At 42.8% G+C, this 21,741-nt stretch overlaps 1 protein-coding gene across 1 annotated transcript in view; it reads right to left on the minus strand.

Annotated features, from left to right (window-relative positions):
* grm7 (glutamate metabotropic receptor 7) overlaps window positions 1–21,741 on the minus strand; it is a 358,641-nt gene that overhangs the window by 244,452 nt on the left and 92,448 nt on the right. The window contains exon 2 of the mRNA XM_045705724.2: window positions 13,783–13,999. Within this exon, the coding sequence (XP_045561680.1) occupies window positions 13,783–13,999 (217 nt within the window). The remainder of the gene's footprint in view (window positions 1–13,782; window positions 14,000–21,741) is intronic.

A 21,741-nucleotide genomic window follows, 5' to 3' on the forward strand; every position in this document is an offset into this window, starting at 1 on the left:
GCTAGCCTTTGCTTTCCTAACTGCCTGTGTATATTGGTTGTGTGAAGTGGAGTGGTTTGAGGAAATTAAAACTCTTAAGTATCTGCCCCTTTTTCTTCCAATTTTCTCCTAAAATGACATACTCCAAATCGAACTGCTTGTAGCTCAGGACCTGAAGCAACAATATACATATTCATTTGAAAGGAAACACTTTGAAGTGTGAATTTAATGTAGGAGAATATAACACATTAGATCCGGTAAAAGATAATACAAAGAAAAAAACATGCGTATCTTTGAAATGCAATTGAAAGGCCATAATGTATTATTCCAGGCAAGGCGCAATTTAGACTTTGGCCACTAGATGGCAGCAGTGTATGTGCAACGTTTTAGACTGATCCAATGAACCATTGCATATATGTTCAAAAATGTTGTATCAAGACTGCCCAAATGTGCCTAATTGGTTAATTCATACATTTTCAAGTTCATAATTGTGCACTCTCCTCAAAAAATAGTACTGTATTATTTCACTGTAATAGCCACTGTAACTTGGACAGTACAGTTAGATTAACAAGAATGTAAGCTTTCTACACCACATCTGTCATTGGCTTCATCAATAAGTACATTGATGACGTCGTCCCCACAGTGACTGTACGTACACACACCAACCAGAAGCCATGGATTACAGGCAGCATCTGCACTGAGCTAATGGCTAGAGCTGCCGCTTTCAGGGAGCGGGACTCTAACCCGGAAGTTTATAAGAAATCCCGTTATGCCCTCTGACAAACCATCAAACAGGCAAAGCTTCAATACAGAACTAAGATTGAGTCATACTACACCGGCTCTGACGCTTGACGGATGTGACAGGGCCTGCAAACCATTACAGACTTCAAAGGGAAGCACAGCCAAGAGCTGCCAAGTGACACGAGCCTACCGGACGAGCTAAACAACTTCTATGCTCGCTTCGAGGCAAATAACACTGAAACATGCATGAGAGCACCAGCTGTACCGGAAGACTGTGTGATCACGCTCTCCGCAGCCGATGTGAGTAAGATCTTTAGACAGGACAACATTCACAAGGCTGCAGGGCCAGACGGGATACTAGAATGTGTACTGCGAGCATGCGCTGACCAACTAGCAAGCGTCTTCACTGACATTTTCAACCTCTCCCTGTCCGAGTCTGTAATACCAACATGTTTTAAGCAGACCACCACAGTGCCTGTGCCAAAGAACACTAAGGTAACCTGCCTAAATGACTACCGGCCCGTAGCACTCATGTCTGTAGCCATGAAATGCTTTGAAAGGCTGGTCATGGCTCACACCAACACCATTATCCATTATCGCAGAAACCCTAGACCCACTCCAATTTGCATACCGCTCCTACAGATTCACAGATGATGCATTCTCTATTGCGCTCCACACTGCCCTTTCCCACCTGGACAAAAGGAACATCTATGTGAGAATGCTATTCATTGACTATAGCTCAGCATTCAACACCATAGTGCCCTCAAAGCTCATCAATAAGCTAAGGACCCTGGGACTAAACACCTCCCTCTGCAACTGGATCCTGGACTTCCTGACGGGCCGCCCCCAGGTGGTAAAGGTAGGTAACAACACATCCTCCACACTGATCTTCAACACAGGGGCCCCTCAGGGGTGCGTGCTCTGCCCCCTCCTGTAGTCCCTGTTCACTCATGACTACACGGCCAGGCACGACTCCAACACCATCATTAAATCTGCCGATGACACAACAGTGGTAGGCCTCATCACCGACAACAACGAGACAGCCTATAGGGAGGAGGTCAGAGACCTGGCCTTGTGGTGCCAGGGCAACAACCTCTCCATCAACGTGATCAAGACAAAGGAGATGATTGTAGACTACAGGAAAAAGAGAACAGAGCACGCCCCCATTCTCATCGATGGAGCAGGTTCAGAGCTTCAAGTTCCTTGGTGTCCACATCACCAACAAACTAGCATGGGCCAAGCACACCATGACAGTCGTGAAGCGGGAATGACAAAACATTTTCCCCCTCAGGAGACTGAAAGATTTGGCATGGGTCCTCAGATCCTCAAAAGGTTCTACAGCTGCACCATCGAGAGCATCTTGACGGTTGCATCACTGCCTGATATGGCAACTGCACGGCCTCCGACCACAAGGCACTACAGAGGGTAGTGCGAACGGCCCAGTACATCACTGGGGCCAAGCTTCCTGCCATCCAGGACCTCTATACCAGGCGGTGTCAGAGGAAGGCCCTAATAAATGTAAAATACTCCAGCCACCCTAGACATAGACTGTTCTCTCTGCTACCACACGGCAAGCGGTACTGGAGCGCCAAGTCTAGGTCCAAGAGGCTTCTAAACAGCTTCTACCCCCAAGCCATAAGACTCCTGAACATCTAGTCAAATGTCTACCCAGACTATTCTCATTGCCCCCCCCCCCCTCCCTTCTCCACACCACTGCCACTCCCTGTTGTCATCTATGCACAGTCACTTTAATTAACTCTACCTACATGTACATACTACATCAACTAACCGGTGACCCCGCACATTGACTCTGTACTGGCACCCCCTTGTATATATTGTTATTTTTTACTGCTGCTCTTTAATTACTTGTTACTTTAATCTCTTAACCTTAACTGCACTGTTAGTTAGGGGCTCGTAAGTAAGCAATTCACTGTAAGGTGTTGTATTCGGTGCATGTGACTAATAAAATTTGATTTGATTTGGTCTGTGAACTACCTCTATATCTACCTAAGTCTGCCTAGCTGGTCTGTAAACTACCTCTATATCCACCTAGGCCTTGTAGGTTGTCTCATGTCCTAATAAAAGAGGAATGTATTCCTTAGCAATGGAAGCACCTGTAACTGACTGAACCCTACTTGAACTACACCTGAGCAGATATCATCTTTAAGGGGATCATGCAGCGTTGTTTAATGTAGCAAGTGAAACCCTTTTTAGCCACTATACGTGGTTATATCCATGGAGATACATTATGTGCTGGATTTATGGTTCATGACACACTAAAACACGGTTTGTGTGAGTGTGTTTGTACATGTGTGTACATGTGTGTGTACGTGTGTTTGTACATGTTTGTGTGTACGTGTGTGTGTGTGTGTGTGTGTGTGTGTGTGTGTGTGTGTGTGTGTGTGTGTGTGTGTGTGTGTGTGTGTGTGTGTAGGTGTGTGTGGACGTGTTTTTATCTATACTTATGGGGACCTAACATCCCCACAAGAATAGTAAACAAACACAAATTTGACCAACTGGGGACATTTTGTTGGTCCCCACAACGTGAAATGCTATTTCTAGGGGGTTTAGGGTTAAGGTTAGAATTAGGTTTAAGGTTAGAATTAGTGTTAGGGTTAGAATTCGGGTTAGGGTTAGGAGCTAGGGTTAGAATTAGGTTTAGGGTTAAGGTTAGAATTAGTTTTAGGGTTAGAATTTAGTTTAGGGTTATGGTTAGGTTTAGGGTTAAGGTTAGGTTTTTGGGTTAGCGTTAGGGTTAAGGTTAGGGTCAGGGTTAGGTTTAAAAGTCGCTCTGGATAAGAGCGTCTGCTAAATGACTTAAATGTAATGTAAATGTAAATGTTTAGGGTTAAGGTTAGGGTCAGGGTTAGGGTCAGGGTTAGGGGTTAAGGAAAAAAGGATTTTGAATGAGACTGAATTATATATCCCCAGGTTAGCTGTGCACGACTGTGTGTGTGTTGGTGTGTGTGTAGGTGTGAGTGTGTGTGTGTGTAGGTGTGTGTGTGTAGGTGTGTGTGTGTGTGTGTGTGTGTGTGTGTGTGTGTGTGTGTGTGTGTGTGTAGGTGTGTGAGTGTGTGTAGGTGTGTGAGTGTGTAGGTGTAGGTTTGTGTGTGTAGGTGTGTGATTGTGTGTGTGTGTGTGTGTGTGTGTGTGTGTGTGTGTGTGTGTGTGTGTGTGTGTGTGTGTGTGTGTGTGTGTGTGTGTGTGTGTGTGTGTGTGTGTGTGTGTGTGTGTGTGTGTGTGTGTGTGTGTTTCACTAATAAACGTCTAAGCCATGTCATGAAATCACACAGGAACGGGCTAATCAAATTAAGACTCTGTACTATGGCCTGTGTTAAAACTCACATCCCTATAAATCCCTACCAGGACTAATGGATTTATAAATAAACACACACACACACACACACACACACACACACACACACACACACACACACACACACACACACACACACACACACACACACACACACACACACACACACACACACACACACACACACACACAAAATATTGAGTAAGTCAGTAAGCGGCATAGCCCGCAAGCCACATCCATGGCAACACACTGATAAATCTCCATCCGTTGTTGATGAGGGAAACAAAGTTAAGCACAAGCACCAGGGAAATGGTTTCTGGGTAGTAGGGGGTCACGTCACTGTGTAGACTAATTCAGGCCAGCAGGATATTACCGTAAAAGTTAACAAAAAACAATTGTAGTCCCTTTGCTTAAAATAATCAAAGCACATTATTACGTAACACAAAGCGGTGTACAAGTTTTCGCAAATAGTCTACCTGATGAAGACGTTCAGGTCGAAACATTGTACAATAAAACTGCAGCAGCAATTAACAGTGTGCGGGACTCTACATTGCATTTGCACAAGTATACCCTCCTTGAGAAAGACCAGTAGTGTAAAGTAACTAAGTAAAAATACTTTCAAATCAAATTGTATTTGTCACATGTGCCGAATACAACTGGTGTAGACTTTACCATGAAAGTCTTACTTAGGGAAATGCGTACCTTCTCAACAATGGAGAGTTAAATAATAACAATACAAATTAAAATACAGTAGTAACACAAGAGGAAGAAAATACACAAGAATGGAGCTATATACAGGAAGTACCAAATCAATGTGGAGCTATATACAGGAAGTACCAGATCAATGTGGAGCTACATACAAGAAGTACCAGATCAATGTGGAGCTATATACAGGAAGTACCAGTACCAGATCAATGTGGAGCTATATACAGGAAGTACCAGATCAATGTGGAGTTATATACAGGAAGTACCAGATCAATGTGGAGCTATATACAGGAAGTACCAGTACCAGATCAATGTGGAGCTATATACAGGAAGTACCAGTACCAGATCAATGTGGAGCTATATACAGGAAGTACCAGTACCAGATCAATGTGGAGCTATATACAGGAACTACCAGTATCAGATCAATGTAGAGCTATATACAGGAAGTACCAGTACCAGATCAATGTGGAGCTATATACAGGAAGTACCAGTACCAGATCAATGTGGAGCTATATACAGGAAGTACCAGTACCAGATCAATGTGGAGCTATATACAGGAACTACCAGTATCAGATCAATGTAGAGCTATATACAGGGAGTACCAGTACCAGATCAATATAGAGCTATATACAGGGAGTACCAGATCAACGTGGAGCTATATACAGGGAGTACCAGATCAACGTGGAGCTATATACAGGGAGTACCAGATCAACGTGGAGCTATATACAGGGAATAACAGTACCAGATCAATGTGCAGGGGTGTGAAGTATTTGAGGTAGATTTGTACATGAAGGCAGGGTAAAGTGACTAGGCATCAGGATATATAATAATAATAAGGTATTTGAGGTAGATATGTACATAAAGTCAGGTTAAATTGACTAGGCATCAGGATAGATAATAATAAGGTATTTGAGGTAGATTTGTACATGAAGGCAGGGTAAACTGACTAGGATAGATCAGGATAGATAATAATAAGGTATTTGAGATAGATTTGTACATGAAGGCAGGGTAAAGTGACTAGGCATCAGGATATATAATAATAATAAGGTATTTGAGGTAGATATGTACATAAAGTCAGGTTAAATTGACTAGGCATCAGGATAGATAATAATAATAAGGTATTTGAGGTAGATATGTACATAAAGTCAGGTTAAATTGACTAGGCACCAGGATAGATAATAATAAGGTATTTGAGGTAGATTTGTACATGAAGGCAGGGTAAACTGACTAGGATAGATCAGGATAGATAATAATAAGGTATTTGAGGTAGATTTGTACATGAAGGCAGGGTAAAGTGACTAGGCATCAGGATAGATAATAATAAGGTATTTGAGGTAGATATGTACGTAAAGTCAGGTTAAATTGACTAGGCATCAGAATAGATAATAATAGAAGTATGAATACAGAACAGAGTAGCAGCAGCATATGAGTGTGTGTGTGTGTGTGTGTGTGTGTGTGTGTGTGTGTGTGTGTGTGTGTGTGTGTGTGTGTGTGTGTGTGTGTGTGTGTGTGTGTGTGTGTGTGTGTGTGTGTGTGTGTGTGAATGTGTGGAGGTTTTGTGTGGGGGTGTCCGTGTAGTATGTGTGATGCTCTCGATGGAGCAGCTGTAGATTTTATGAGGATCATGCCAAATCTGTTCAGCCTCCTGAGAGGGAAGAAGTGCTGACGTGCCCTCTTCACGACTGTATGGGTTTGTGTGGACCATGTTAAGTCTTTAGTGATGTGGATGCCAAGGAACTTGACGCTCTCGGCCCGCTCCACTACAGCCCCGTCGATGTAGATGGGGGACTGCTCTTCCCTCTTTCTCCAATAGTCCACAATCAGCTCCTTCGTCTTATTGACGTTGAGGGAGAGGTTGTTGTCCTGGCACCACACTGCCAAGTCACTGACCTCCTCCTTGTAGGCTGTCTCAATGCCATCGGTGATCATGCCTACCACTGTCGTGTCATCAGCAAACTTGATGAGGGTGTTGGAGTCGTGCAATGCCACGAAGTCGTGGGTGAACAGGGAGTACAAGAAGGGACTAAGTACGTACCCCTGAGGGGCCCCAGTGTTGAGGATCAGTGTGGCAGATGTGTTGTTGCCTACCCTTATCACCTGGGGCAGTCCGTCAGGAAGTTTAGGATCCAGTTGCAGAAGGAGATGTTTAGTCCCAGGGTGCTTAGCTTAGTGATGAGCTTCGTGGGCACTTTGGTGTTGAACGCTGAGATGTAGTAAATGAACAGCATTTTCACATACAGTATGTGTTCCTTTTGTCCAGGTGGGAAAGGGCAGGGTGTAGTGCGATTGAGATTGCGTCATCTGATGATCTGTTGGGCTGGTATGCGAATTGGAGTGGGTCTAGGGTTTCCCTGGATGATGGTATTGATGTGAGTCATGACCAGCCTTTCAAAGGCCTTCATGGCTACTAATGTGAGTGCAACCGGGCAGTAGTCATTTAGGCAGGTTACCTTCACTTTATGGTGGTCTGCCTTAAACATAAGATATTACAGTTTCTAATGTCCCGTTGGTAGGGTAATCTTGAAAAGAGATCAATCAGTATATTTTCCAATGATTGCACGTTGGCCAATAGAACGGATGATAGAGGTGGGTTACCCCCTCGCCGACTAATTCGCACAAGACATCCCTATCTCCGACCCCTGTATTTCCATCTTCTCTGCCTGCGAAAGAAGGGGATTTGGGCCTGGTCTTGGGAGAAGCAGTACAGTATATCCTTCGTGTCAGACTCATTAAAGAAAAAAATCTTTGTCCAATTCGAGGCGAGTAATCGCTGTTCAGATATTCAGAAGCTCTTTTCGGTCGTTGGAGACGGTAGCAGTAACATTATGTACAAAATCAGTTACAAACGTTTTTTTTTTAAGTTTAAAAAATTGCACAGTTGGTTAGGAGCCTGTAAAACGACAATCATCCCCTCCGGCGACCATTAGCATATAAATGACCACCACTCCAGATACTTCTCTCTTACTAGCCATTATTTAGCCGACCATCCGCCAGGCACCAGGTGTTTCCGCCACCCACTCCCTGTATCCCTCTCTGAGAGCACAGTACACAGCATCTTCCATTGCACGGTTTATCTCAAGCAGATCCAAAGTTAAATAAAGACATGCCAGTCACGCCTCTGCATTGCCTTACAATGCCCCCCAACCCCCCCTTCCTCCCCCCAAAAAAGGAGGCATTCCATGGAGGTCTGAAAAAGTTAAACTCATTGTTGGTTTATAATCAATTTAATGTTTGGAAGCATCAACATCACTAGTGTGCTGGAGTTTCCTTTCTATTTAGTTTCTATGGATGTTTAAAATGTAGTTATACTGGCTGCTACCTGAGAAACTTGCGGATAGGAAATCCTCGTCTAATCTGTGCTCCAGTACGCTGCACAAGAAATCAATGTAGATATTTCTCTGCCTCCACAGCCTGTTGGAAATGACTGAGCCTAATTGGCCAGATGATCTGTGGCGACGTGAAGCGGTGAGAGCAGGAACACACAAACACCCCCAGGATAAATAGAGTAGAGGATTATGGGAGCGGAGATAACCCAGAACGATAAAGAACAAAACCCTGCAATCAGGAAGAGAAAGCCCTTTTGGTGAGTAAAAAGCGAATTAAAAAGTTGCGTAACACTCTGTATCCCAAATGGCACCATATTCCCTATGGGCCCTGGTTGAAAGTAGTGCACTATATATGGAATAGGGTGCCATTTGGTACACAACACTGTATTATAGTCATCCTGTGATTAATAAAGGGAGATAACGAAAGATGTTAGGGCAGAAGGCAAAACCTCAGATGACAGGCTTTTTACAATGGGTTTACTGGACCCGCTAACTGTGATTGTGTTGGCACATGTGAACCAGTAACTGATTACGTTAAAACATAGACCTCTGTCAAGCATAGACCTCTGGCAATGCCGAAGTGTGATGTTAATCAACTGCATTACATGTGCATTACATTACAATGACTGGTTCTTTAACCAGTGGATGTTAGTAGGCTGTCCATCTCAATGTCTCGTTAGTTTATAAGCTAGTAATAATATAATAACGTACTCTATAACCTTTTGCAGACTCTTCAATCCAAAGAGGACCTTAATTTAAATTTTTCAGGACCATATATTGTGGACCACATATTGAGGACCATATATTGAGGTCCATAGTATATTGAGGACCATAGTATATTGAGGACCATATATTGAGGACCGTTGTATATTGAGGACCATATATAGAGGACTATATATTGAGGACTATATATTGAGGACCATAGTACATTGAGGACCATATATTGAGGACCATAGTATATTGAGGACCATATATTCCTCGCTATACACCAAGTCACTTGGCTCTGTCATATCCTCACATGGTCTCTCATATCATTGCTATGCAGATGACACACAATTAATCTTCTCCTTTCCCCCTTCTGACAACCAGGTGGCGAATCGCATCTCTGCATGTCTGGCAGACATATCAGTGTGGATGACGGATCACCACCTCAAGCTGAACCTCGGCAAGACGGAGCTGCTCTTCCTCCCGGGGAAGGACTGCCCGTTCCATGATCTCGCCATCACGGTTGACAACTCCCTTGTGTCCTCCTCCCAGAGTGCTAAGAGCCTTGGCGTGACCCTGGACAACACCCTGTCGTTCTCCACCAACATCAAGGCGGTGACCCGATCCTGCAGGTTCATGCTCTACAACATTCGCAGAGTACGACCCTGCCTCACACAGGAAGCGGCGCAGGTCCTAATCCAGGCACTTGTCATCTCCCGTCTGGATTACTGCAACTCGCTGTTGGCTGGGCTCCCTGCCTGTGCCATTAAACCCCTACAACTCATCCAGAACGCCGCAGCCCGTCTGGTGTTCAACCTTCCCAAGTTCTCTCACGCCACCCCGCTCCTCCGCTCTCTCCACTGGCTTCCAGTCGAAGCTCGCATCCGCTACAAGACCATGGTGCTTGCCTACGGAGCTGTTAGGGGAACGGCACCTCCGTACCTTCAGGCTCTGATCAGGCCCTACACCCAAACAAGGGCACTCCGTTCATCCACCTCTGGCCTGCTCGCCTCCCTACCTCTGAGGAAGCACAGTTCCCGCTCAGCCCAGTCAAAACTGTTCGCTGCTCTGGCACCCCAATGGTGGAACAAGCTCCCTCACGACGCCAGGACAGCGGAGTCAATCACCACCTTCCGGAGACACCTGAAACCCCACCTCTTCAAGGAATACCTGGGTTAGGATAAGGTAATCCTTCGAACCCCCCCCCCTTAAAAGATTTAGATGCACTATTGTAAAGTGGTTGTTCCACTGGATATTATAGGTGAATGCACCAATTTGTAAGTCGCTCTGGATAAGAGCGTCTGCTAAATGGCTAAAATGTAAATATATAGAGGACCATATATAGAGGACCATATATTGAGGACCATAGTATATTGAGGACCATATTGAGGACAATATATTGTGGACCACATATTGACGACCACATATTGAGGACCATAGTATATTGAGGACCATAGTAGATTGAGGACCATAGTAGATTGAGGACCATAGTATATTGGGGACCAGTTATTGAGGACCAGTTATTGAGGACCATGTATTGAGGACCATATATTGAGGACCACAAATTGAGGACCATATATTGAGGACCACATATTGAGGTACATAGTGTATTGAGGACCAGTTACTGAGGCCCATTTATTGAGGACCATATATTGAGGACCATAGTATATTGAGGACCATAGTATATTGAGGACCATATATTGACCATATATTTGGGTGCCCAAGTGCCGCAGCGGTCTAAAGCACTGCATCTCAGTGCAAGAGGCGTCACTACAGTAGGGCCGCACACAATTGGCCCAGCGTCGTCCGGGTTTGGCCGGGGTATCCAGTCATTGTAAATAAGAATTTGTTCTTAACTGACTTGCCTGCTTAAATAAAGGTTAAATTTAAATATTTAAAAAGAAAATTGAGGACCATAGAACATTGCTGAAGCCCAAAATTCTCCTCATAGAAATCTAACAGAGTGAAATTCATCCCTGTCTTCCCTACCCGGGGCTTGATCTCTGAACCCTCTGTATACAACACTCTGTCATTCAAAGTCGCCAATACTAGCTGAGGGCAAGACTAAGGTCAACTGTCAAACCGTGATAGACAGTTGATTTCAGATCTCAGGGAGGGTGACATCACCGCACGACGGCTGCTAGAGGGGTTGGTGGGTGGTGGGTGGTGGGTGGCGGGACACAATGCACATTGGCTAACCGGGCTATCTGCATTGTGTCCTGCCACCCACCAACCGCCAACCTCTCTTTTATGCTACTGCTACTCTCTGTTCATCATATATGCATAGTCACTTTAAGCATATCTACATGTACATACTACCTCAATCAGCCTGACTAACCGGTGTCTGTATATAGCCTCGCTACTGTATATAGCCTGTCTTTTTACTGTTTTTATTTCTTTACTTACCTATTGTTCACCTAACACCTTTTTTGCACTATTGGTTACAGCCTGTAAGTAAGCCTTTCACTATAAGGTCTACACCTGTTGTATTCGGCGCACGTGACAAATAAACTTTGATTTCAATAGCCTGCTCGCTCATGTCTGTTACATCTGCTACATTAATGAAAGAAACATCCCCTATAGGCTCTTATGTGGTCAACTACATCTTGTTGATTGTCTAATTGATCACAGTTGTCAAGGACATCCCAAAAGAGAAAAACAATCACTATCCGAAACGTTTGATTAGCAGTCGATGCTTATGAAGAACGAGGATCAGTGTCTTCCTAAAGCTAGAGTGAAATTGTTTGGTTGACAATTATAGGATGTCTACATGTTTATCCATTTGTTAGATTCTAGCATACATACAAACAAAAATACAGTACCAGTGAAAAGTTTGGACACACCTACCGATTCAAGGGTTTTTCTTTATTTTACTATTTTCTACATTGTAGAATACTTGTGAAGACATCAAAACTATGAAATAACACATATGAAATCATCTAGTAAACAAAAAAGTGTGAAACAAATCAAAATATAGTTCAGATTTTAGATTCTTCAAAGTAGCCACCCTTTGCCTTGATGACAGCTTTGCACACTTTTGGCATTATCTCAACCAGCTTCACCTGGAATGCTTTTCCAACGGCTTTCCAACATTTGCTGAGCATTTGTTGGCTGCTTTTCCTTCACTCTGTGGTCCAACTCATCCCAAACTATCTTAATTGACTTGAGGTCAGGTGATTGTGGAGGCCATATCACCTGATGCAGCACTCCATCACTCACCTTCTTGGTCAAATAGCCCTTACACAGCCTGGAGGTGTGTTGGGTGATTGTCCTGTTGAAAAACACATGATAGTCCCACTAAGCGCAAACCAGATGGGATGGCGTACCGCTGCAGAATGCTGTGGTAGCCATGCTGGTTAAGTGTGCCTTGAATTGTAAATACATCACTGAAAGTGTCACCAGCAAAGCACCCCGACACCATCACACCTCCTCCTCCATGCTTCACAGTGGGAACTACACATGCAGAGATCATCCATTCGAATACTCTGCGTTTCACAAAGACATACCGGTTGCAACCAAAAATCTTAAATTAGACTCATCAGACCAAATGATAGATTTCCACCGGTCTAATGTCCATTGATTTCTTGGCCAAAGCGGTTGTATTTTTCTTATTGGTGTCCTTTAGTAGTGGTTTCTTTGCAGCCATTCGACCATGAAGGCCTGATTCACGCAGTCTCCTCTGAACAGTTGATGTTGAGGTGTGTCTGTTACTTGAACTCTGTGAAGCATTTATTTAGGCTGAAATTTCTGAGGCTGGTAACTCTAATGAACTTATCCTCTGCAGCAGATGTAACTCTGGGTCTTCCATTCCTATGGCAGTCCTCATGAGAGCCAGTTTCATCATAGCGCATGATGGGTTTTGCGACTGCACTTGAAGAAATATTAAAAGACATGACCTTCATGTCTTTAAGTAATAATGAACTGTCATTTCTATTTGCTTATTTGAGCTGTTCTTGCCATAATATGGACTTGATCTTTTACCAAATTGGGCTATCTTTTGTATACCACCCCTATCTTGTCACAACACTACTGATTGGCTCAAACGTATTAAGAAGGAATGAAATTCCACATATTAAGTTTTAACAAGGCTCAACTGTTAATTGAAATTGAAATGTGACTACCTCATGAAGCTGGTTGAGAGAATGCCAAGAGTGTTTAAAGCTGTCATCAAGGCAAAGGGTGGCTACTTTGAAGAATCTCAAATATAAAATATATTTGTATTTGTTTAACACTTTTTTGGTTAAGGCTTGTTTTCATATATGCTATTTCATAGTTTCGATGTATTCACTATTATACAAAATTTCGAAAATAGCAAAAATAAAGAAAAACCCTTGAATGAGTAGGTGTTTCCAAACTTTTCACTGGTACTGTATATACACATACATGCAAGGTTTGTCTCTTACCACACCAAACTCAAAGTAGATGTCTTCTGAATAAACTAAGTCATTTCTAACTTGCAACCCTCAGTGGTTATCATAGTATGTTTAATTCCACCTGAAGATTATTGCAATTCCTTGATTATTCGATCACATCACATGTTAATCCACTTTACACCCTTGCAATAAGTTTTATTATTGGAAAACATTCAAACAATCAATCAAATGTATTTATAAAGCCCTTTTTTCATCACCAGTTGTCACAAAGTGCTATACAGATACCCAGCATAAAAATCCAAAGAGCAAGTAATGAGATGTATAAGCACAATGCCTAAGAACAATTCCGTAGATGGTGGGAATTTTTAAAGAAACCTATAGAGGGGTGGCCAGTCCTCTTCTGGCTATACTGGGTATAGGGGAATCAGGCTCAGATGGGTGGCCAGTCCTCTTCTAGTTGTACTGGGTAGAGAGGAACCAGGCTCAGAGGGGTGGCCAGTCCTCTACTGTCTGTACTGTGTAGAGAGGAACCAGGCTCCGAGGGGTGGCCAGTCCTCTTCTGGCTGTACCGGGTGGAGATTTAAGAGTACATGGCCATTACGGCCAGATTCACCAGAGAGGTTACTTTGGGACTCACCTGCTTCTCTGGACAGCTGTTGGAAGGCATCCACTCCCTTCTCTCCATAGGATCCTTCTGATGCGACGGTAGATACATAGTTCCAGCCCATGGCCTTGACTATGTCCACCATGGCTTGGGCCTGGAACGAGTCCGGAGGCACTACTCGGGAGAAGAAGTCATATCGCCGGTCATCGCTCAACTCCGGGGCCGTGGAGGCATAGCTAATCTGAGGAATCTGAGGAGAGAGAGAGGAGAAAGAAGGGATGAGTTAAGATGGACAACAGGAGCATACAGTAAGAAGATTATATGATTAGTCTCAGCTATCCATCTTTTAATATTATGAACGCTAGGAGCACAATAACTGTATTGTCAATCATCAGATGAATAGTCAAATCCCACTTAATGATGCCCATGGCCTGCATAGTTCTCTGCATTTCCATAGTCCTCTGATCTGCACACACGGCTAACAAGCGTGGGTACATCCTGACATACGTGACATTGTCTTATTGTATAGACAATCATGCCAGGCAATTCTGACAGAGATGTCGAACCATGCTTAACACAGACAGTCGATGTTTGAATATTTTTGATCTCCTTGACTTCAGTAAAACTTGTTCAAACCTGGGAAAATCAAACATTCAGCCTACAGACGCTATGGGTGATCTAGTCTAGAAGTAGGGAACATCAAACATTCAGCCTACAGACGCTATGGGTGATCTAGTCTAGAAGTAGGGAACATTAAACATTCAGCCTACAGACGCTATGGATGATCTAGTCTAGAAGTAGGGAACATCAAACATTCAGCCTACAGACGCTATGGGTGATCTAGTCTAGAAGTAGGGAACATCAAACATTCAGCCTACGGACGCTATGGGTGATCTAGTCTAGAAGTAGGGAACATCAAACATTCAGCCTACTCTATATATATATAGAGATATAGATATTTTTATTTTTTTTACAAATTAATTAAAAATGAAAAGCTGGAGTGTCTTGAGTCAATAAGTATTCAACCCGTTTGTTATGGCAAGCCTAAATACTAAGTTCAGAAGTATAAATGTGCTGAACAAGTGACATAATAAGTTGCATGGACTCACTCTGTGTGCAATAATAGTGTTTAACATGATTTTTGAATGACTACCTGATCTTTGTGCCTCACACATACAATTATCTGTAAAGTCCCTAAGTCAAGCAGTGCATTTCAAACGAAGATTCAACCACAAAGATCAGGTAGATTTTTCAATGCCTTGCTAAGTATGGCACCGATTGTAAGCAAGATAACAATAATAACATAAATACAGACATTGAATATCCCGTTGAACATGGTGAAGTAATTATTTATACTTTGGCAGTGGTGGAAAAAGTACCCAATTTAAATACTTAAGTAAAAGTAAAGATACCTTAATAGAAAATGAATCAAGTAAAAGTGAAAGTTGCCCAGTAAAATACTACTTGATTAAAAGTCTACACGTATTTGTTTTTAAATATACTTAAGTATCAAAACTAAATGTAATTTCTAAAATATACTTAAGTATTAAAGTAAAAGTAAAAGTATAAATCATTTCATATTCCTTATATTAAGCAAACTAGACGTCACCATTTTCTTAATTATTATTTAAAAAACATTTAGATAGCCAGGGGCACACTCCATTTACAAAATGAAGCATGAAGCACCAGGGATGTTCTCTTGATAAGTGTGTGAATTGGACCATTTTCCTGTCAACATGTAATGACTACTTTTGGGTGTCAGGGAAAATGTATGGATTAAAAAGTACATAATTTTCTTTAGGAATGTAGTGAAGTAAAAGTAAATGTTGTCAAACATATAAATATTAAAGTAACATACAGATAACCCACAAAATGACTTAAGTAGTACTTTAAAGTATTTTTACTTAAGTACTTTACCCCACTGCACTTTGTACGGTGTATCAATATACCCAGTCACTACAAACATACAGGTATCCTTCCTAACTCAGTTGCCAGAGAGGGAACCACTTATGAGGCCACTGGTGACTTTAAAACAGTTACAGAGTTTAATGCTGTGATAGGAGAAAACTGTGCATGGATTAACAACATTGTAGTTATTCCATAATACTAATTTAAATGACAGCGTGAAAAGAAGGTAGCCTGTACAAACAAAAAATATTCCAATACATTCATCCTGTTTGCGATAAGGCACTAAAGTAAAACTGCAAAGAATGTGGCAAATAAATTAAATGTATGTCCTGAATACAAAGTGTTATGTTTGGGGCAATTCCAACACAACACATCACTGAAAACTACTCTACATGTTTTCAAGCATTGTGGTGGCTGCATCATGTTATGGGCATGCTTGTCATCAGCAAGGGCTAGGGACTTGTTTAGGATAAAAATGGAAAGGAATAGAGCTAAGCACAGGCAAAATCCTAGAGGAGACAAATTCATCTTTCAGCAGGACAATAACCTAAAACACCAATCCAAATATACACTGTTGCTTACCAAGTCAACATTGAATGTTCCTGAGTGGCCTAGATACAGTTTTGACTAAAATTGTCTTGAAAATCTATGGCAAGAAAATGTCTCTCTACTAATGATCAACAAACAACTTGACAAAGCTTGGAGCATTTTTAAAAGAATAATGCATAAATATTGTACAATCCTGGTGTGCAAAGCTCTTAGAGACTTACCCAGAAAGACTCACAGCTGTAATCACTGCCAAAGGTGATTCCAACATGTATTGACTCAGGGGTTTGAATACTTATGTAAATTAGATGTTTTTGTGTGTACATGGGTGAGAAAAAGCATCTATTTAATCCATTTTGAATTCAGGATGTAACACAACAAAATGTGTAATAAGTCAAGGGGTATGAATACTTTCTGAAGGCACTGTAAATTGAATGTTCAACATTTATTGTCCAATGATATTGTACTTAATCAGGTAAAAACTGCTGAATGAGTCCAAAAACATGCTGTGATTGATTTATTTTGATGATATACCAGAAATCACCAAAACAGGTTTGCCCTGACTATTAAGGGAAAGGAGAAAGTTTGTTGAACAAGTTTGTTGAACAAATGAGAATATTATATTTACAGATTTAGTATGCCAAAAATAGTGTAAGGATAATATGAAGACTAACTAAAAATATATAAACTATAGACATAAATGTATTAAAACGGTAGAAGAAAATGTCAAATAACACAGATACAGATAATCAAATGTCTTTAGAAAACATCAAATCAATATTCATATTACAGGTCATCAGAACAAAAGTCTACATCCGTCACAAGACAAAGAATATTTGTATATGTCAAAACAGTTTTTCCACATCGGGTCATTTCAGTTTATGGAGTTCAGAGTTAACAGTATGGGAAGATACGACATCCCTCATAAACTTCTAAATTAGTTTGACATCAAGTTCAATCCCAATTAAATTTCTTCAAAGGAAGGACTGAGATTATTTCACCATTTGTCCATTCCAGTTTGGTCTCTTGGCTTCATCGTGAATAAAAAAAATATAAGAAAAAGCTCCTTTAGCTGTAAATCTCAACAAGATGTTATGTTTTCAATTAGCCCTTTGATCTCTTGATTTAATGGCCGGAGAGAAGAAGCATTCATCTGTAAATACTGTACATTAGTAAAGGAGTGGAGAAGAGGACTTTAAAGTATTTTTACTTAACTACTTTACACCACTGATTATCTCACCAATAGAAGTCTACTTGTTTTAACTTTCTTACTTACAGCCACGTAAGTTACTTTACAAATGTAACTTTTATTTCACTACATTCCAAAATAAAATAATGTACTTTTTACTCCATACATTTTCCCTCACACCAAAAAGTACTCGTTACATGTTGACAGGAAAGTGGTACAATTCACACACTTATCAAGAGAACATCCCTGGTCATCCCTACTGGGTCTGATCTGGCAGACTCACTAATACTTTGTTTTTATTATGTCTGAGTGTTGGAGTGTGCTGGCTATCCGCTTAACATAAGGAATTCGAAATGGCTTATTCTTTTACTTTTGATAATTAAGTATATTTAAAACCAAATACTTTTAGACTTTTACTCAAGTAGTAAGTCAGTCAGTCCTGCTACACTACAGGAATGTTTTGCTAGCACAGACTGGGACATGTTGGCATTGAGGAATACACCACCTCAGTCATCGGCTTCATCAATAAGTGCATCGATGACGTCGTCCCCACAGTGACTGTACGTACATACCCCAACCAGAAGCCATGGATTACAGGCAACATCCGCATCGAGCTAAAGGGTAGAGCTGCCGCTTTCAAGGAGCGGGACACTAATCCGGATGCTTATAAGAAATCTCGCTATGCCCTCAGACGAACCATCAAACAAGCAAAGTGTCAAAACAGGATTAAGATTGAATCCTACTACACCGGCTCTGATGCTCGTCGGATGTGGCAGGGCTTGAAAACTATTACGGACAACAAAGGGAAACCCAGACGCAAGCTGCCCAGTGACACAAGCCTACCAGATGAGCTAAATGCCTTTAATGCTCGCTTCGAGGCAAGCAACACTGAAGCATGTACGAGAGCACCAGCTGTTCTGGATGGCTGTGTGATAACGCTCTCGGTTGCCGATGTCAACAAAACCTTTAAACAGGTCAACATTCACAAAGCCGCTGCGCCAGGCAGATTACCAGGATGTGTACTCAAAGCATGCGCTGACCAAATGTCAAGTGTCTTCACTGACATTTTCAACCTCTCGCTGACCGAGTCTGTAATACCTACATGTTTCAAGCAGACCACCATAGACCCTGTGCCCAAGAAAGTGAATGTAACCAGCCTAAATGATTACCGCCCCGTGGCACTCACGTCGGTAGCCATGAAGTGCTTTGAAAGGCTGGTCATGGCTCACATCAACAGCATCCTCCCGGACACCCTAGACCCACTCCAATTCGCATACCGCCCCAACAGATCCACAGATGATGCAATCTCAATCACATTCAACACTGCCTTTTCTCACCTGGACAAAAGGAACACCTATGTGAGAATGCTTTCCATTGACTACAGCTCAACGTTCAACACCATAGTGCCACGAAGTTCATGACTAAGCTAAGGACTCTGGGACTAAACATCTCTTTCTGCAACTGGATCCTGGACTTCCTGACAGGCCGCCCCCAGGTGGTCAGAGTAGGCAGCAACAGGTTTGCCACGCTGATCCTTAACACAGGGGCCCCACAGGGGTGTGTACTTAGTCCCCTCCTGTATTCCCTGTTCACCCACAACTGCGTGGCCAAACATGCCTCCAACAACATCATCAAGTTTGCTGACGACACAACAATGTTAGGCCTGATCACTGACAACGATGAGACGGCCTATAGGGAGGATGGTATGGCAACTGCTCGGCATCTGACCATAAGGCTCTACAGAGGGTAGTGCGAACGGCCCAGTACATCACTGGGGCCAAGCTTCCTGCCATCCAGGACCTATATAATAGGCGGTGTCAGAGGAAAGCCCATAAAATTGACAGAGAGTCCTGTCACCCATGTTATAGACTGTTTTCTCTGCTACCGTGCGGCAAGCAGTACTGCAACGCGAAGTCTAGGACCAAAAGGCTCCCTCAACAGCTTCTACCTCCAAGCCATTGGACTGCTGAACAATTCATAAAAATCGCCACCGGACAATTTACAGTAGTCGTCTCTCCTCCTTCCAGGCTTTTTCATCTGAACTTATATGGTGATTGGCATCTAAACTTTCATAGTATTACTACACCGACCGGCAACACAGTTCGTCTTTCAATCACCCACGTGGGTATAACCAATGAGGAGATGGCGCGTGGGTACCTGCTTCTATAAACCAATGAGGAGATGGGAGAGGCAGGACTTGCAGTGCGATCTGCGTCAGAAATAGAGAGGACTTTATTTTGCAACGCTCGCGCACACGACGCGAGCGGGTTGGTCAGCCTATAAGGGTACAAGGCTATAGACATAAAACGATTGAAGAATAGAAATTAAACATGAAGCGATTCAGTCCAATGTAATATGACAGCAAAATACAACTAGATGAAGACCTGCTCAAAGCCAATCCAATGTCCTTCCACACAGCCCTAATGTACATGGTGCTATAGAAAATGTAATGGGACATTGTCAAAGAAAATGCATATTGTAGACCCTGACAATCACTGGCACCATTTGGTGGCATCTCAATAGCTTTTCAGGTGCTGGAACAATAGAAACTATGGTTGAGAAATGAAGCCAAAATCTTCATCTATATATTCATTGTATAGGTATGATTGGGTATGAGAGGACTATCAAGTCTTTCAACAATGTAATGAACGAGTATGAATTCAGTTACACATCAGGTGGCCATGCAACAAGACGCAACACCCTTGAGTCACGTCAAGAAAACATGATTCATAAACCAAAGCTACTCCATCAAAAGTGATGTGTTATGGGCAGGAGTTTTCCTAACGACGTCACCTGATCAGTGAAAAATATGGGTTATAACTAAGGCACATATTTCTGTTCAAGAAAACCCCCTTGCTCTATTCATTAGTTCATTTCATGGATGTTTTCTCCCCTTAAAGAGGTAGAAGAAAGCGATTTCTTTATAAGTTGATGGCTGGCTAGGGTGACATTATATTCTGTACACCTCCTCCTAGCCTGCAGGGAGAGAGAGAGGTGTTGCTGCTGCCATCCTAGTCTGCAGGGAGAGAGAGACTGATGCCCTCCGAGCCTGCAGGGAGAGAGAGGTGCTGCTGCCCTCCTAGCCTGCAGGGAGAGCGAGAGGTGCTGCTGCCCTCCTAGCCTGCAGGGAGAGAGAGAGGTGATGCTGCCCTCCTAGCATGGAGGGGGAGAGAGAGGTGCTGCTGTCCTCCTACCATGCAGGGAGAGAGAGAGAGGTGCTGCTGCCCCACACATAGTAGGATTAGCTGCTATTCCTGGGGGTGAATCCTTCACCTACACAGGAATCAACAACCCCTTTCAACCCTGTCTCTGCACCATTTCAAGTATTCAAGTTTTTTCTCTCTTTTTTTCTGTCACTCTCTTGCTCACTTTCTCTGGCTCTTCTCCTTGTTTCTTGTTTACCTGTCCTCTGTCTGTCTCTCTGTCACTTCCACAGGAATCAACAACCTTCCAACCCCCCCGCCCCCCCCCCCCCCCCTCTGTTTATGAGGCCTTGAAGTTGATTGTTTTTTGTTCACTCTCTCTCTTTCTTTCTTTCTCTTTCTTTCAATTACCTTTTACACAAACACACACACACACACGCACACACAGGAACACAAAGCTAGTGAAATTATATCAGTTCCACTATTAGAACCTTGGCCCCTACGGCCTGTTTCCGGGGTCTGTATCCTGTATTTATGTGTCTGTGAGGGTGACAGGAGGGGATGTGATGAACATTCTTGGCCAGCCTCTGGAAGGATTCTCATTATCACAATCCATTATCTTGTCCATCACAGTGACAGAGAAAGAAGAGCCGAGCGGCCGGAGAGAGAAAAGGACATCTGCCACCTAATGTCTGTGTCCTGAGGCTCCGTCTGTCCGTCGGACAGGTCTGTGGGCAAGAAAAAACACCATGGCCCAGCCGGGACTTTTTCCACCTGGGTCTCAGCTCAGGTAACTGGCTATTTTACCTTGATGTGGGAACTGGACGGAAACATCACCAGGAAAGCACTTGCCCAAAAACAAAGATTCCAATAGAATGTGTTTTTTTGCTCTTTTACCAACCTTCCCAGGCAGCACACAGAAGCACACAGAAACACATGATAATCTATTTATGTGGAGTGCCTTTTACAATTTACTCTGAATCAGTGGAAATATGGTCCACTCCAATTCAATGGTTTTGCCACTCGGAATAAACTGTTACGATTATCAATTCACACTACCCTGCACCAACACTGTTGTTCTGATCATCAATTCGGGGCTCCCGAGTGGCGCATCTGTCTAAGGCACTGCATCTCAGCGCTAGAGACGTCTTTACAGACCCTGGTTTGATTCCAGGCTGTATCAGAACCGGCCATGATTGGGAGTCC

The sequence above is a fragment of the Salmo salar genome, chromosome 22 (genome assembly GCF_965601325.2).
Source record: "Salmo salar chromosome 22, fSalSal1, whole genome shotgun sequence".
In the NCBI taxonomy this organism is placed as follows: domain Eukaryota; kingdom Metazoa; phylum Chordata; class Actinopteri; order Salmoniformes; family Salmonidae; genus Salmo; species Salmo salar.